Below are 15,613 nucleotides of genomic sequence, written 5' to 3' on the forward strand. Positions count from 1 at the left end.
GGACAGTGCTCAGGCCCTGAGCTCAAGCCCAGGACTGGCAAAAAAAAAAAAAAAAGAAAAAGCCAGAAGAGGTGTTATGGCTCACATGGTAGAGCCCTCACCTTGAGGATAGCCCAAGAACAGTGCTCAGGTCCTGAGTTTAAGCCCCAGGACTGACCAAAAAAAAAAAAAGGTGGTTGGGTTCTAGTGTTAAAGAAAGCTCAAAGATAGCACCTAATCCCTGAGTTCAAAACCCAGGACCTGGCTGGGAGCATAGCCTACTGGTAGAGTGCTCACCTTGTGTGCATAAAGCCCTGTTTTCCATTCCTCAATAACACACACACACACACACACACACACACACACACACACACACACACAGGAAAAGCCAGAAGTGGTGCTCTGGCTCAAGTGGTAGAGCTCTAGCCTTGAGAAAGTCCAAGGACAGTGCTCAGGCCCTGAGCCCAAGCCCAGGACTGGAAAAAAAAAAAAAAAAAAGTGTCCAAAGACAGTGCCCAGGCCCTGAGTTAAAAGCCCCAAGACTGGCAGAAAAAAAAAAAGCCAGAAATGGAGCTGTAGTGCCAATAGTAGAGCACGAGCACTTATTCACTTTCAGTGAAAAAGCTCAGGGACAGCACCCAGACCTTAAAATCCAGACCCAGGATTGATGTGCGCGCGCACGCGTGTATACACACACACACACACACACACACAAAGTTGTGGAACATGCTACAAGTGAGTGAACCTTGCAGGATTGTTGAAAAGTATCAAAGAAGCCAGATAAATTACTGTAGGAAGGCCAGCACCTATGGCTCATGGGTGTAACCCTAGCTACTCAGGAGGCTGAGAGCTGAGGCTGCAAGGGTCACAGGTCAAAGCTAGCCCTGGCAAGAAAGTCTGTAAAACTCTTATTTCCAGTTAACTACCAGAAAACTGGAAGTAGAGCTGTGGCTGTAACTGGTAGAGTGCTAGCCCCATAACTGACAAAAAAAGAAAAAACCTGCATAATTCCATTCATATAGCATGTATGTCCACAATAGGCAAATTCATAGAAAGTGGATCACTAGCTAGCGGCTGGTGAGAGGAGGAGGGAAGAGGCCTGCAAACCCGGGTGTCAGCGTCAGCTGCCTCCTTACCAAGCCCTCGCTGAAGACTTGCGTGCAGTGAGTAGCAAGTGTTCCCCTGGAGAGTGTGGGAGGTGGCTGGCTTTGTACCATGACCCTTTTGTGTTGTTACTTCAAGAAAAGACTAGTTTTCTTCAGATTCCATGTGAGACTCTATGACCCTGTGCTGTGGCTCACACCGGCAATCCTGGCTATTCCAGAAGCTGCGATCTGGGGATTGCAGTTGAAGCCAGCCTGGGCAGAAAAGTCTCTGTGAGACTCTGGTCTCCAATGAGCCACTCAAAAACCAGAAGTGGAGCTGTGGTTCAAGTACTAGAGCGCTTGCCTTGAGCGCAGAGAGGTTCAGGGACAGTGTCCAGGCCCTGAGTTAAAGCCCCATAGCCACCAGCACCACCGGCAACAACAAAACACCAGCCCATGGACTTTGCAGCCATCAGCTTGGACAGCTGCCTGGCACCGCTGGGCAGTGACTCCTATGTTATCCGTCACCTGCACCTTCCTCTACCATGCTGGGGTCCTGAACTCTGCAAGTAAGTTCTTTCCTCAGGGCCTGGCTTGGTTTGTGGGGGGTGTGTGTGTGTGTGCGTGTGCGCATGTGTGTGTGTGTGTGTGTGCTGGTCCTGGAGCTTGAACCCAGGTCCTAGGAATTGTCCGTGAGCTCTTGTGCTCAAGGTTCATACTCTACCACTTGAACAATAGTTCTGCCCCTGGCTTTTTTTGTGTGTGTCAGTCGTGGGCTTCAGCTCTGGGTCCAGTCGCTGTCCCTGGGCGCTTCAGCTTGAGGATAGCTTCCCTACCCCTGGAGCCACAGCACCATTTCCCGTTGTCTGGTGGTTAATTGGAGATGAGTTTCCCAGACTTTAGTACCTGGGCTGGCTTTGAGCCATGATGCTCAGATCAGCCTCCTGAGCAGCTGGGATGACGGGGGAGCCACCCCCAGCCTGGCTGCCTTAGGACCTTTTGGGTGAATTCTCTCCCAGTGACCTTCCCAAGAGCATGGCTGTGGCACACACACACACACACACACACACACACACACACACACACACACACACACCTCGACAGTCCACGCCTGGCCTTGTTCTCTCAAGCATTCTCTACGTGGGGTTCTTCACTGGCTCCTCACCTCACGACCTACGTTCACCTCCCCTGCCTGCCTCCACTGCAAGGTCCTGGACCTGGTGCTGGGAAACTGTGCCCTGTGTTCAGCTTGTGCTGGGTGAGTAGATATGGTGTCTCGGTTTTACATTCCTTTTCGTGGGTGGAGACCCCATAGAGTAGACCTTATTTAGGAGGCACAGGACAGGTTGTGGACCAGGCCGAGTTGATGACGGCTGTGTGGGGAGGGATGGTGGCTCAGTGCCCCTACTAGCATACTTCCCTTACTTTGCTAACATCACTCCGCTAAGATTTCTCATTTCTGTGTCCCCTCAGATCAACTGTTAGAGCTTGGTAAGGAGCAAGAAACTTGCCAGGTGCCAAACTCTTCTCTACTTCTCTACTTCTCTACTTGCAGTTTTGTTTGTTTGTTTTTTGTCATGGAGCTTGAACTCAGGCCCTGGAGCTCTTTTTGCTCAAGATTAGCACTCTAGGGGCTGGGAGTTTGGCCTAGTGGTTAAAGTGCTTGCCTAGCATGCATGAAGACCCAGGTTCGATTCCTCGGTACCACATACATAGAAAAAAGCCGGAAGTGGTGCTGTGGCTCAAGTAGTAGAGCTCTAGCCTTGAGAAAGTCCAAGGACAGTGCTCAGGCCCTGAGCTCAAGCCCAGAACTGGCAAAAAAAAAAAAAAAAAAAGATTAGCACTCTACCAGTTTGAGCCACAGGGCCACTTCCTGTTTTCTGGTGGTTAATTGTAGCTAAGAGTCTCTCAAGGTGGGAGTGTGGCTTAGTGGCAGAATGCTTGCCTAGCATGCAGGAAGCCCTGAGTTTGATTCCTCAATACCACATACACAGAAAAGGCTGGTAGTCTGTAAAACTCTTATCCTGAATTATCCGGCAGAAAACCAGAAGTGGGGCTGTTGGCTCCAGGGGTAGGGAGCTCAGGGACAGCGCCCAGGCCCAGAGTCCAAGCCCTACTACCGACACCCCCCCCCAAAAAAAAAAAGAAGGAGTCTTAGAGACTTTTGTGCCTGGACTGGCTTTGACTGCGATCCTCAGAGCTCAGCCTCCCGAGGCGCCAGCCACCGCGCCCGCTCCACTGCACTTCTTCCACACGCCAATCTGGTCACCTCCCATCTCCATCGCATTCGGCCTTCTCTTGGCACTGACATCTGACCTCCAACGTGCTGCCAAGCTCAAGGGGGACGCGAAGGCCCCTGCAGTGGGCTGGGCTGACAGGGTGGCAGGTGCCTGGCCAAGTCACCTTGGCAGGGTCAGCCTTTCACTGTCACAGCAACTGGAGTAGATCGTCCCCACTGGACTAAGCTCCCTCCAAGGCCAAGTGGAGGTGATGGAGATGAGGCTCCAGCCAATGAGCCGAGGGTCCTGGTCTGTTCAGCCATCCTGTCATCTGTCTTCCCTGCCAGGCGGCCCAGGGTGCAGCACCCCACGCAGGGGGGTGGGGGGAACCCCTGTGGAGCCACCCCGCCCCACCAGTGCTCACAGGCAGCGCTGGTGAATGGGCTTCCTTCTCAGGAGTCTCGCCTGCGCACTAGCCTTGTGGTTCTGGTAGGCCAGCAGTGGAGGGAAGCCCATGGAGGGCCGAGGACTCTCTTGTCCTGCACTGCTCTTCAGATGGACATTGGATTCTTTTTCTAAGAGAAGCTCTTATTTGAACAGGTACTGGGATTTGAACTCTAGGGGTTCAAAGCTGGGGTTCGGCCACATGGGCCTTTTGCCAGTTAATTGGAGGTAAGTCTCTGGACTTTCTTGCCTGGTCTGTCTTTGAACCATGCTCTTCAGATCTCAGCCTCTGGATTAGCCACGAGTGCCAGGTGTGATATGGTCTTAGGCCCTTGCTGGCTTCTCTCCTCATCCACCCCGCCTTAGCCTGCCAAGTGCTAGAGGTGATGGAAAATAAGCTCTCCACCCGATCCATGTGTTAGAATCATCTTTGCTGCTGACTCTCCTGAATCATGCCCCCCACCCCTTGCCCCAAACCACACATTGGGCAGTTTGGGAAGAAGAGCCTCTGACCAGGGCCCTGTCTGCTGCTGAGGCTCCAGGAGCACAGATGCAAACTCCTCAGATAACACTGCCCCTCCATCGCACTTCCTCTCCTCCCCAGCTTCATCCACTTTTTCTGCCTAATAGTTTAAGGGACCCTAGTTGTAGAGGAGGTAGGTTGCACCATTTCCCCTCCAGCCCAGCTTTCCTTCCAATGAAATCTGCTGAGTCCACCCTTCTTCTCCCTATCACACTGGGCCTGTGTGTGTAGTATACTCTTCAGCTTCCACTAGTGACTTTTTCCAAGTTCAGCCAACTCTCCTCAGAGTCAAACAGTGATTCAGTCATTGTTCCCTATGTAATACAATGTAACTGCAGACTGTCTTCTCTCCTTGTGGGACTTGAACTCTGGGCCCCAGCGCTGCCCTACACCTTGAGTCTCAGTGCAACTTCCGGTTTTCTAGTGGCTAATTGAAGATAGGTCTCACAGTATTTAGTGTCCCAGCTTTTACACTTTCATACTTTGTGCCTGTTCTGGGGCTTCAGCTCAGCCCAAGTGCTGTCCCTGAACTTTCATGCTCAAGGGTAGCACTGTGCCACTTAAGCTGCAGCTCCATTTCGTGTTTTGTTGCCAGTCCTGGGGCTTGAAGTCCGATCTGTGCTTTGTCCCTGAGCTCCTTTTGCTCAAGGCGAGTCCTCTACCACAAGCCACAGTAACAATTCCAATTCCAGGTGTTTTGGTGGTTCTTTTTGTTCTGGTGGTTAATTGGAGGTAAGAGGCTCACAGACTTTCCTGCCTGGGCTGGCTTCAAACCATGAACCTCAGATCTCGGCTTCCTGAGTAGTTAGGATTACAGGCGTGAGCCATCAAGCACCCAGCCCACATTTACAAAGTACTTTAACCAGGATTATTGAGGATTATGCCCATAATCTTAGCTCCTCAGGATTTAGCAATAGCAAGGATCTTCAAGGCCAACCTGGGCAAGAAGTCTACAAAGTCGTAGGCTGATCACCAAGAACTTCAGCAGTGAGCACCCCAGCCCACAGAGAGTACACACAAAACCATGGTCCAGGGCCGGAGTGTGGCCTAGTGGTGGAGGGCTTGCCTAGCGTGCACAAAAACCCGGGCTCAATTTCTTGGTAACACAAAGAAAAAAGCCAGAAGTGGTGCTGAGGCGCAAGTGGTAGAGCTGTAGCCTTGAGAAAGTCCAAGGACAGCACTCAGGCCCTGAGCTCAAGCCAGGACTGGAATAAAACAAAAACAAAAAACCAAGCTGGAGCCAGGTGCAGTGGCTCACACCCGTAATCTTAGCTACTCAGGAGGCTGAGATCTGAGGACTGAGGTTCAGAGCCAGTCCAGGCACTAAAGGCCATGAGACTCCTCTCCAATTAACCACCAGCAAACCAGAAATGGCCCTGCAGCTCAAGTGGTAGAGCACTAGCCTTGAGCTGAAGAGCTCAGGGACAGTGCCCAGCCCCATGACCAACTAGAAGAACCACCAGCTGGATGGAGGCTAGTGAGCACCAGTCCCAGCTGCTCAGGAGACACATCTCAGGACCAAGTATGAAAATCTGTAGGATTTTTATCTCTAATGACCACCCAAAACCAAAACCTAGAAGTGTCGTGGCTCAGGAGGTGGAATACTAGTACCTTGAGTACACACCCACCCCTAAGAGAAAACTTGCATGTGTATTAAATGCTATCAAAGCTCTTGTCATTTTACATGACCAGTCTAGTTCCAGAACACTGAAGCAGCACCAGACAATGAAGGGCTGACATCGTGGGTGTCAAGTGTGTAGTCCAGGCTTTTGTGAGACAGGGCATGAGCATGAAAGGCAAAGATCCAAGAATGTAGGGTCTTGGAGTGGTCTGTTCTGCCCCTGCTCCTCACCTCCAGGTGATGGAGGGCAAAGGCCACTGAGGCTCATTCCCCCCTGCAGGTAGGTGAGGATGGGGGGGGAGGTGGAGAAACAGTCACAAGCTTGGGCAGAGAGAGGGAGCAATGAGATGGACCAGACTGCTCTAGTTCTACACACATTTGTATTTTATTATGGCAAAGGTGAAAACGCCACCTTCCCCACAACAGCAAACAGTAAAATTTATCCCAAAAATAACTCGGTACAAAACAGGTCTGTTTCAGAATTTAAAAAAAAAGAAAAGGGGGGGGAACTTTACATGAGTTTTAAATCCTATTTTTAAAACAAAAGAAATGAATCCGCCCTTGGCTGCACAGCCCAGCTGCCACCCCTGCCCCCCTCCCTCCCGGGAGCGAGGATGGATGTGTAGTCTGGGTCCTGGTGCAGGAGGAGGTCTGCAGTTTAACTGGTGTCCATCTGAAACAGAGGGAGAAGGTCACTCAGGAGGTGAGGCCGCCTCTGGCTTTGGTCAGCCCTCGGGAGGCTCACTGTGGGTTCCCGCTGGGACTCCGGTGGCGTTCTTCAGGACTCACTCTTGCATTGTAGGCGTCCAGCTGTGCGTCCAGCTCCTCCGCAGAAAGCTGCTGCTTTGAATTCCTCCCAGTGCCTCTGCCTCTGCCTCTGCTGCCTCCACGAGTTCCCCCCCTCCGAGTGCCGCCGCCACTGCCAAATGCCCCGGAGCCACGGTTTCTAGTCATGCCTCCCCTGTTTATGCTAAGGAGAAAAACACAACTCATTAGCTTAGCCAGAGAGGATCAGAAAGTGATAGCTCAATGCCACAGTCACCCCCAGGTCACCCGAAGCCCCAGGGCTCACCTCTGTGCAGGTCTCCGCTGTGGGTCGATCTGAGATGTGACAAGCTGGATGTTCATGGGGCGGCCTGTGACAAAGAACGCAAGGACTCTTGTTCCAGAGGCCCCAACACTGACCCACAACACTCTACCCTGTCTCCATGCAAGCTCTGGAAAGGGCCTCTGTACATCTCCAATGCCCTAACAGGGAGAGCCTGGAGAGCCTGGTGGGAGAACAAAGTGGCAACGACCACACCCCACCAACACTTCACTCCTTCTCAGTTCAGACTAGGAGGGCTGTTTGGTCAGGTGTTTGGGGTGCTCATGGGTGGACAGGAGTGGGTGACCTGACAGAAGAACAACAGGTACCTTTGTCCTACGACTACAGCCCCACACTCAGTTCTGAGAAGACTCCACAGAAGTGAATCTCCCGGAAGGGGAGGCTTGGTCCAGAAGTGTGGGACAGCATGAGAGGTGGCAGAATGGAAGAGAGAGACAAAGGGGGCAAATGCAAAGTGTCCTCTACCAGAGGAGCAGCCCATACTCCTCAGGGGCAGGTGCCAGCCCAGACTCACCGTCCAAAGGCACCCCGTTGTACTGCTTCATAGCCTTCAGTGCATCTGCCTTGCGTTCAAAGTGCACATCTGCGGTGCCCAAACTGCGCCCAGAGCGGTCGTAATGCACAGCAGCCTTCTTCAAGGTTCCAAACTCAGCAAAGAGTTCCTGTGGGTCAGAAAGGGTACCCATTAGCAGAGCAAAGTCATTTTCCTTCTGGTAGCCCCGTGGCGAGGGTTGGGGAAGGGGGTGCTTCCCTGACAGCAACGGGGGCCCCAGGGCTCAGGGCCAAAGGAATGAGACAGGAGAATCACCAACTTCCAAGAACACCTGGGCAGAGAACTAGTGCCCGCCTGGAACGTGTGGTACAAATGCCATCATGCAGATTACTGGCACAGCACACAAAACTGAGGCACTTTTTTTTTTTTTAGCAAGGGCATATACAAAGTGCACAGGGCCAGTTTCGCCAAACAGCATTAGACAGGAGTAAAAGCTAGGGAAGGTGTCCACCAGACCAGACCTGTTGGAAGGGCCCACTGACACTGGAGCCCTGGACTCTCTCCTGCCTAACCCTCCTCCCCAAGCAGATTCTGGGTCACCTCTCCCTCTCCTACTCAAGCCTGCCACAAAGTCTGAAGTCAAGCACACCATGGAAACTGCCCTGACCTTAGGCAGGCTGGAAGATGGAGAGGAAACCCGGAGTGTGGGTGCAGCCAGGAACCACCACCTTTAAGGTATTGAGACACCATGAGCGTCAGTGGTCTTGTCCACTGCAGGCCTAGTGGATGGACGCTGGGAAAGGCGCTGCGGGAAGACCCAGCACGGGCTCTGTCACCCCCCAGGTGCATCCCCAAGTGGTGTCTAGCAGCCAGAAAACAACCTTACGTGCCTTTGGGTTTAGTTTAAAAAAAAAAAGGCAGAACCGAAGAGCCTTGACCCACGGCAGGAGTCAGACTCACGCCACTGACGGGGCGGTAGGGACAGAGCTCTGCGCGGCCCCCGTGGCGCCCGCCCGCGCCTCCTACCTGAATGTCGGCGTCCGACACCCCGAAGTCCAGGTTGGACACCAGCAGCTTGCCCCCGGTCTCCACGCCGGCGCCGGCCCCGAAGCCGCTGTCGAACAGGTCGTGCTGCCACTTGTCCGGAAGCTGCTTGGGCTGCGGGGAAGTGGGGTCCGTGAGCGCCGCCGCGCCGGCCGTCCCCGCCCCCGCCCGGCCCGCCTCCGCCCGCAGCGTCCCGCAGCCGCCACCCAACGCCCCGGCCCCACGAGGCCCCGGCGGGCCAGGACAAAGCGCCGGCCGCGCGGCCGCGGCCCCGCTCCGCGCTCCGCCCCGCTCCGCGCTCGGCCCCGCCGCCCGCCGCCCGCCGCCGCGCGCCGCCCGCACTCACTCTGCTGTAGGGGGCCGGCCGGTTCCGGCCGCCGCCGCCGCCCGCGGCGCCGCGGGCCATGGCCGGCCGGTTCCGAATGGGGCCGCCGCCTCGGCTCACTCGCGCGGCGGCCTGCGCCGCGCCGCCGCGGCCGCCCTGGGAGCCGGGCCTGCCGCGGCCCCGGCCCCCGCCGCGGCCGCCCCGCTGGCTCCGGTTCAGCTTAATGATGTCGTCCAGAGACATATCCATTTTGTCGGCCATGGCGGGCGCGGAACAGGGCCTCGGCTCGCTCCGCGCGTCAGCACGCCTGCTCGTCACGTCCGGCGTCGCGCGCGGCCTTCCGGCGAGGCGGCTGGGCACCGCCGCTGATTGGCCTTGGCGCGAGGCGCGCGAGGGGCGCGGGCGGCCGCCGGCGAGCTGGACGCGAGGCGAGGAAGGCGCCGGTCTGAGGTGCCGGCCGCGCCGCGGACGTTTTTGTACCTTCCCGCGCGACCCGGGCAGCCAACGGCAGGGCGGGGCCTCGCGCGGAGGGGCGGGGCCTCGCGCGGAGGGGCGGGGCCTCGCGCCGAGAGGCGGGACGGGACTGGCTGTGCGGGGAGGGCGGGACAGGGTGCGCCGGGGGCGGAGCCGGGCGGCCGGGGGCGGGGCCGGGCAGCCGAGGGCGGGACAGGGTGCGCCGGGGGCGGGGCCGGGGAGGCGGGGCCGGGCGGCCAGGGCGGGGCCCGCCGAGGGCGGGACGGGGTGCGCCGGGGGCGGGGCGGGCGGCCGGGGCCCCTCGCCGGCTCACTTCCCGCGTCGTCCGGCTCGGGATCGCGCCGCGCCTGCGTCGGCGGTGCGTTCCACGCGGCGCGGTGGCGGCGCGCCTGGCTCTGGTCCCCTCCGGTGGAAGGCTCGGAGGGCCTCTTGCTGTAGCGGCGGGGGCCGGCGTGGCCTTTCCGGGGTGGGTGTCCGCTCCGCGAGGCGGCGACGCGGCCGGAGCGCCTGCGCCCTGCGGCGGGGCCCCGTACCTGTCCCCCCGTCCCCGTCCCCGTCCCCCCGTCCCCTCCCCTTTCCCCCGCCCCCTCCCCCTCCCCGCGGGCCCCTTCCGGGGCGGCGCCCGCGTTCCGGAGGTCCAGGCCTCCGGGGCTCCCCAGGCCTCGGCTCCGGACCCGGCGCCGGGCTGAGCGGCTTCTCCTCTCCCGCAGGCCCCGCCGCCATGAAGGTGAAAATCAAGTGCTGGAACGGCGTGGCCACCTGGCTGTGGGTGGCCAACGACGAGAACTGCGGCATCTGCAGGATGGCGTTCAACGGCTGCTGTCCGGACTGTAAGGGACCCCGCGGGGGCCAGGCCCCCTCCCCCCGCAGACCCCCCTCCCCGCCCCCCCCGCAGGCCCCCTCCCCGGACCCCCCGCAGGTCCCCTCCCCGGACCCCCCGCAGGCCCCCCTCCCCGCCCCCCCTGCAGAACCCCCTCCCCGGACCCCCCCCGCAGGGCCCCTCCCCGCAGACCCCCCCTCTCCGCCCCCCCCGCAGGTCCCCCTCCCCGGCCCCCTCCCCGGACCCCCCCTGCAGAACCCCCTCCCCGAACCCCCCCCCCGCAGGCCCCCCTCCCCGCCCCCCCCGCAGGCCCCCTCCCCGCCCCCCCTGCAGAACCCCCTCCCCGGACCCCCCCCCCCCCCGCACGTCCCCTCCCCGGATCCCCCTCGCAGGCCCCCTCCCCGCCTCCCCGCAGGCCCCCCCTCCCCGGACCCCCCCCCCGCAGGCCCCCTCCCCGACCCCCCGCAGGCCCCCCCTCCCCGGACCCCCTCCCCCCCGCGGGCTCCAGTGTGGCCTGGTGGCAGAGTGCTCACCCAGTGTGCTCGAAGACCTGGGTTCCATCCTGGGAACCACACAGGTAGAAAGGCCGGAGTGTGCCGAGGCTCCGCCTTGAGAAAGTCAAGGACAGGGCTCAGGCCCTGAGCTCAAGCCCAGGACTGCAGGAAAAAGGTGTCCAGTCTGGTTCAAGTCACGCACCATGCCAGCCACTCGGGAAGCTGAGCCCTGAGAATCCAGGTTCAGAGCCTGTCCAAAAAGCAAGGGAGGCCCTCCTAGCCAGCGACTGAAGTAGAGAGGCCCCGGCCGAGTCAGGCCTAGTCCTAGCACCCCACACACCACTTGTTTTCTCCGTTCTCAAGTTAAAATGGAACAGATGAAAAAGATCCCTGGCAGCTGGCACCAGCGGCTCATCCCTGTGTTCCCAGCTGTTCAGAAGGTCTAAGGACGGTGGGTGGAAGCCCCGCTGCAGGAGCCTCTGGTGAGATTCTTAACTTGGAGCCAGAAGTGGAGATGTGGCTTAAGTGGTCGAGTCCTTGCTGGGCCAGTGCCTAGGTTCCGAGTTCAAGACCCAAGATTGGCACAGAAAGAGCAAAAAAGCACCACCAAATCACCATATTTTCTGCATTTTTGTGCTTCAGTGTCTTGAGGTACACTACGATTTTTATAAAGTATAAGCACACTGAGCCATATGTCAAGTTGATGGTTGTTGTAGCGTCTGGCCACATGATGGCCGCCCTCTTGCTCTCGGGTTTTGTTAGTCCCCCCACCCCCATTAGATAGTTTGAGTCAGGCTGAACATTCGTATTTCATCTCTTCCCCCCCCCCCCCCACCAGTCCTGGGGCTTGAGCTCAGGGCCTGAGCCCTGTCCTTGGGCTTTCTCAGGCTAGAGCTCTTCCACTTGAGCCACAGCACCACTTCTGGCTTTTTCTATGTATTTGATATCAAATAATGGAACCCGGGTCTTCCTTCATGCCAGGCAAGCTCTCTACCACTGGACCAAACTCTTAAAAGTCTCTCAGTTCTCAAGTTAAAATGGAACAGATAAAAAAGGTCCCTGGAAGCTGGGCTTTTTCCCCCACCCCCCAGCCCTGGGCTTTAACCACTAGGCCACACTCCCTGCCCAGTGCCTGCTGCTATCTTCCCTTTGTCACTGAGATTCCAGCATTTTTATTTTTGTTAGTCGTGGAGCTTGAACTCAGGGCTGGCGCTGTCCCTGAGCTCTTCAGCACAAGGCTTTGCCACTTGAGCCACAGTGCCACTTCCCCGGCACTATTTTTTTAGTCTCTGGTGTTGGTTCTGGAGCTTGAACTATGGGTGCTGTCCCTGAGGGTTTTGTTTTGTTTTGTTTTGCTAGTCCTGGGGACTGAACTCAGGGTCCTGAGCACTGTCCTTGAGTTTTCTCAAAGCTAGTGCTCTACCACTTGAGCCACAGCACCACTGCCAGCTTTTCTATGTATGTGTATGTGGTACAGAGGAATGTAAGCTAGGTTTTAGTGCATGCTATGCAAGCACTTTATCACTAGACCACAGTCCCTGCCCCCTAGAATGGTTTTTGTTGTTGTTGTTGTTTTGGTTGTGGGGCTTGAACTCTGGGCCTGGGTGCTATCCCAGAGCTGTTCAGCTCAAGGTTACCGCCCTACCCCTGGAGCCACAGGGTCACTTCCAGTTTTCTGGTGGTTACTTGGAGATAAGAGTCTCACAGACTTTCATGCCTGGGTTCCTGGGTTGGCCTTGAGCCTCCACCCTGAGATCTCAGCCTCCTGAGTAGCTGGGTTATAGGGGAGAGCCACTGGTGCCTGGTAAATGAGTCGTTTTTACCGTATTTGGCAGGTGTGATGTGCCTTCTGGGAAGATTAAGGGCCCCTAGAGTTGCTGGTTTTTCCGGGCCTGGGCTTGAACTCAGGGCCTGAGCACTGTCCTTGGGCTTTCTCAAGTCTAGAGCCACAGCACCACTTCTGGCTTTGTCTATGTCTGTGGTAACTGAGCAAAGCCAGGTCTTCGTTCATGCTAGGCACATTCTACCGCTAGGCCAAAATCCTGGCCCTGTCTTTGAGCTTCCCCAAGGCTAGGACTCTACCCCTTGAGCCACAGCTCCACTTCTGGCTTTTTCTGTGTATCTGGTACAGAGGAATCGAACCCGGAGCTTCATGCACGGTAGGCAAGCAGTTTTTAATTGAACACACGTGAAAAGCCTAGAGTTTCAAAGGCCGTAGTAAGTCTGCTCCAGAGGGACTTCGTTAGAAGAGTCCTGTTAAGAGGTGCTTTGATTTTTTTTTTTTTTTTTTTGCCAGTCCTGGGCTTGAGCTCAGGGCCTGAGCACTGTCCTTGGACTTTCTCAAGGCTAGAGCTCTACCACTTGAGCCTCAGCACCACTTCCGGCTTTTTTTTCTATGTATGTGGTACCGAGGAATCGAACCCGGGTCTTCGTGCATGCTAGGCAAGCACGTTAACCACTAGGCCAAACTCCCGGCCCAGGTGCTTTGATTTTTAAAAGAATCTTGGGTGAATCATCCTGGCGCCTTAGACATGGGGAGCAGCTTGCAGGTGACTGGAGAGTGAGAAAGCGCATTACCCGCTGGAGTCTTCCTCAGGAAGCCCCGTCTAGTGTCCCTCCCCAGCCTGGCTGGACAGGCGCCATGGGAAGCAGAGTTGTGCTGAAGGCGGGAGGCCCTCTGTGGAGGAAGGCGTCTGGGGGGCTGCTGGAGGCAGCAGGATTTAGCCCTTGCTGCCCGTGAGCCTAGCCCTGACGTAGGCAGGACTGAGAGGAGGTAGCTTGCTTGTTTGTTTTCCTGTGCTCCTAGAAAGGCTGTCCCAGATGCTGGGAAGTTAGGGATCACTCATCTCTGTTTTCCCCACTCTCCCGCCCGCCCCGTGAGTGGAGGTGTCTTTCTGGGCTGAGAGGGGTGTCCAGGGCGTCTGGAGGCCGTAGCCTGTGCCCCTGGGGTTTCAAGTGGGAAAGAGATGGGAGGTGTGGGTGACCCTTCCTGCCAGAACTGGCCCCTCAACACCACAGTGCTGGAGCCCCCCACATCCCTGCTGTGTGGGGAAGGGGTTCCCCCCCCCCGCCCCTCCATGACACCCTTCACCTTCCCTCTCTTAGTACTTCAGGTCAGGCATGGAGATAAGCACGGGCCCACGAGGGGCCTCTCCAGGCCGCGAAGCCCTCCAGTGGGACTGCCTCCTGCCGCCTAGGTACCCGCCTAGGGTGGGCACCCTGCTGTCTTCTGCCACCCGTGAGGTGTGCGCCCATTTGCTGTATTATTTATTTATTTTTAACCAGTCCTGGGGCTTGGACAGTTTGTTCAAGGCTAGAGCTCTGCGTCTTGAGCCACAGCACCACTTCTGGCTTTACTGTGTGTGTGGTTGGTCCTGAGGACTTGAACCCGGGCCTTCATGCACGTTAGGCCAGCACTCTACCACTAGGCCATGTCCCTGGCCCCTGGCCTGGTGTTTTGAGGTCCCTGAGCTCAAGTGCTGGGTGACCTGCCTTGTCCAGCCACTGGGTCTTTGCTAATACCGTCCCTTGCTGGCCCAACAGGTAGGGTGCCGGGGGACGACTGCCCGCTGGTGTGGGGCCAGTGTTCACACTGCTTCCACATGCACTGCATCCTCAAGTGGCTCAACGCGCAGCAGGCGCAGCAGCCCTGCCCCATGTGCCGCCAGGAGTGGAAGTTCAGGGAGTGAGACCCGACCCAGCGCCGCCGCCACCCCCCCCCCCCCAACGGTGTCCAGAGACCCAGCGCCAGGCTTGGCCTGGAAACCCCCCTTCCTGACAGAGTGGAGATGAGGGCCCTGGCCTCTGTGTTGTGTTTCCATGACAATGGACATTTTTATTCACTAAAGTAAAACTCATTGAAGTACCCGAGCTTGCTGGGCAGCCTCTGCTTCCTTGGCGTATTAATGAAAACGCACTTTGATAGGAAAACGCATGCATATTTATTCAGGCCCTTAGTCCCAGCTCATAACAGATCAGACACCAGAGCCTGGACAGAGTATGGCTGGATAGGGCCCTGGGGTCTGTTTGTCCTGTGAGGACAAAGTGACTGGGCTCAGCCAGCCCACCTCTCCTGCCAGAAGCCCACTAGGTACCCTGGGCCTCTCCCCAGCCTGGTGGGCGCGGCCGGCGACTGCTGTCCACACGGCCTCAGTGGACTCCAGAGACATGTGGTCTGTTCTCAGTCCGGTGGCCCTTGAAGGTCAGCTCCAGCTTGGGGCCTCGCCAGTGGAATGTGTCCTGGGGACCGGCGGCCCCACACTGGGCCAGGACAGCTGTTGGGGGAGACGTGAGCCCTGTGTGGCCTCCGGGAGCTCCAGTCCTTCTGGACCCGGGGGGGCACACTCAGCCCTAGGGAGTAGACCAGGCATTTCCTCAGGGCCAGGACCCCGCTGCAGACAGGCACGGCTTCTACAGGCCTCTCGGCAGGGCCGTTCTCCTGCAGGGTGTTTGACAGGAGCCCTCACGAGCTTGGAGGGCAGCCAGGAACGGCACACAGGGTTGAAACTTGGGCCCAGCCCAAAGTTCCAGCCTGCCTCCTGGAGTGCCGCACCCCTTGGCATCTCAGCTTTCTCAGAAGCCCTCCCGGGCTGGGGCCCGGGGCTATGAGCAGGTCCTGTTCCCAGGACGACTCCACACGTGAAGCCTCCCTGCACAAGGCACCCACATCCAGCCATCAGGAGCACGGTCCCCCCCCCCCCCCCCAAAGGACCTGAGCCTTACTGCTGTTCCAGGCCCCCACAGTCGTGCAGCACCTCCCCTCTCCCCTGGTCCTTCCCTGCCACATGGAGGGGTGAGCCCACACACCCAGGCTCTGCCCAGGTCCTGGGCGTGGAGGTCGCCAATCCCTGCAGTGGCCAATAACGGCCTCCAGCCCTGGCCCTGGCACCGCTGGGGTCTGAGGGCTCAGTGCAGTCGCCTAGCCCGGAGCTGTTCCTCCCCACAGGACGTGGCCTGTGGACACCACATGGTCCCTGCCAGGCTC

General features: G+C 57.9%; 2 protein-coding genes across 3 annotated transcripts; one reads left to right on the forward strand and one right to left on the reverse strand.

Moving 5' to 3' along the window:
- Positions 1-6,232: 6,232 nt before the first annotated feature.
- Alyref (Aly/REF export factor) lies at positions 6,233-9,189 on the reverse strand. Its single transcript, XM_090351376.1, has 6 exons — positions 8,863-9,189; positions 8,499-8,630; positions 7,494-7,641; positions 6,944-7,007; positions 6,661-6,841; positions 6,233-6,544 (listed from the first exon to the last, which is right to left on the reverse strand). Exons 1-6 carry the CDS (start codon positions 9,100-9,102, stop codon positions 6,530-6,532), a joined length of 780 nt encoding a protein of 259 aa, XP_090207502.1. The 5' UTR covers positions 9,103-9,189; the 3' UTR covers positions 6,233-6,529.
- Positions 9,169-14,343, forward strand: Anapc11 (anaphase promoting complex subunit 11). 2 transcript variants are annotated; one of them, XM_090351378.1, is made up of 3 exons: positions 9,169-9,291; positions 10,026-10,145; positions 14,173-14,343. In XM_090351378.1, exons 2-3 carry the CDS (start codon positions 10,037-10,039, stop codon positions 14,316-14,318), a joined length of 255 nt encoding a protein of 84 aa, XP_090207504.1. In that variant the 5' UTR covers positions 9,169-9,291; positions 10,026-10,036; the 3' UTR covers positions 14,319-14,343. The 2 variants fall into 2 exon arrangements, with proteins under 2 accessions (XP_090207504.1, XP_090207503.1); XM_090351377.1 differs by lacking the exon at positions 9,169-9,291 and adding an exon at positions 9,594-9,781.
- The last annotated feature ends 1,270 nt before the right edge of the window (positions 14,344-15,613 follow it).

The sequence above is a fragment of the Megascapheus bottae genome, chromosome 17, assembly GCF_031878675.1.
Source record: "Megascapheus bottae isolate mThoBot1 chromosome 17, mThoBot2.hap1, whole genome shotgun sequence".
NCBI lineage: Eukaryota > Metazoa > Chordata > Mammalia > Rodentia > Geomyidae > Megascapheus > Megascapheus bottae.

Bases quoted from the DNA above. Each gene is read 5' to 3' on its own strand.
- Alyref (XM_090351376.1), bottom strand. From the start codon at position 9,102: ATGGCCGACAAAATGGATATGTCTCTGGACGACATCATTAAGCTGAAC. The intron at 7,642-8,498 runs GTAGGAGGCGCG...TCTGACCCACAG, and splicing joins TGTCGGACGCCGACATTCAG to GAACTCTTTGCTGAGTTTGG. The intron at 7,008-7,493 runs GTGAGTCTGGGC...TCTTTGTCACAG, and splicing joins CAACGGGGTGCCTTTGGACG to GCCGCCCCATGAACATCCAG.
- Anapc11 (XM_090351378.1), top strand. From the start codon at position 10,037: ATGAAGGTGAAAATCAAGTGCTGGAACGGCGTGGCCACCTGGCTGTGG. The intron at 10,146-14,172 runs GTAAGGGACCCC...CTGGCCCAACAG, and splicing joins CAACGGCTGCTGTCCGGACT to GTAGGGTGCCGGGGGACGAC.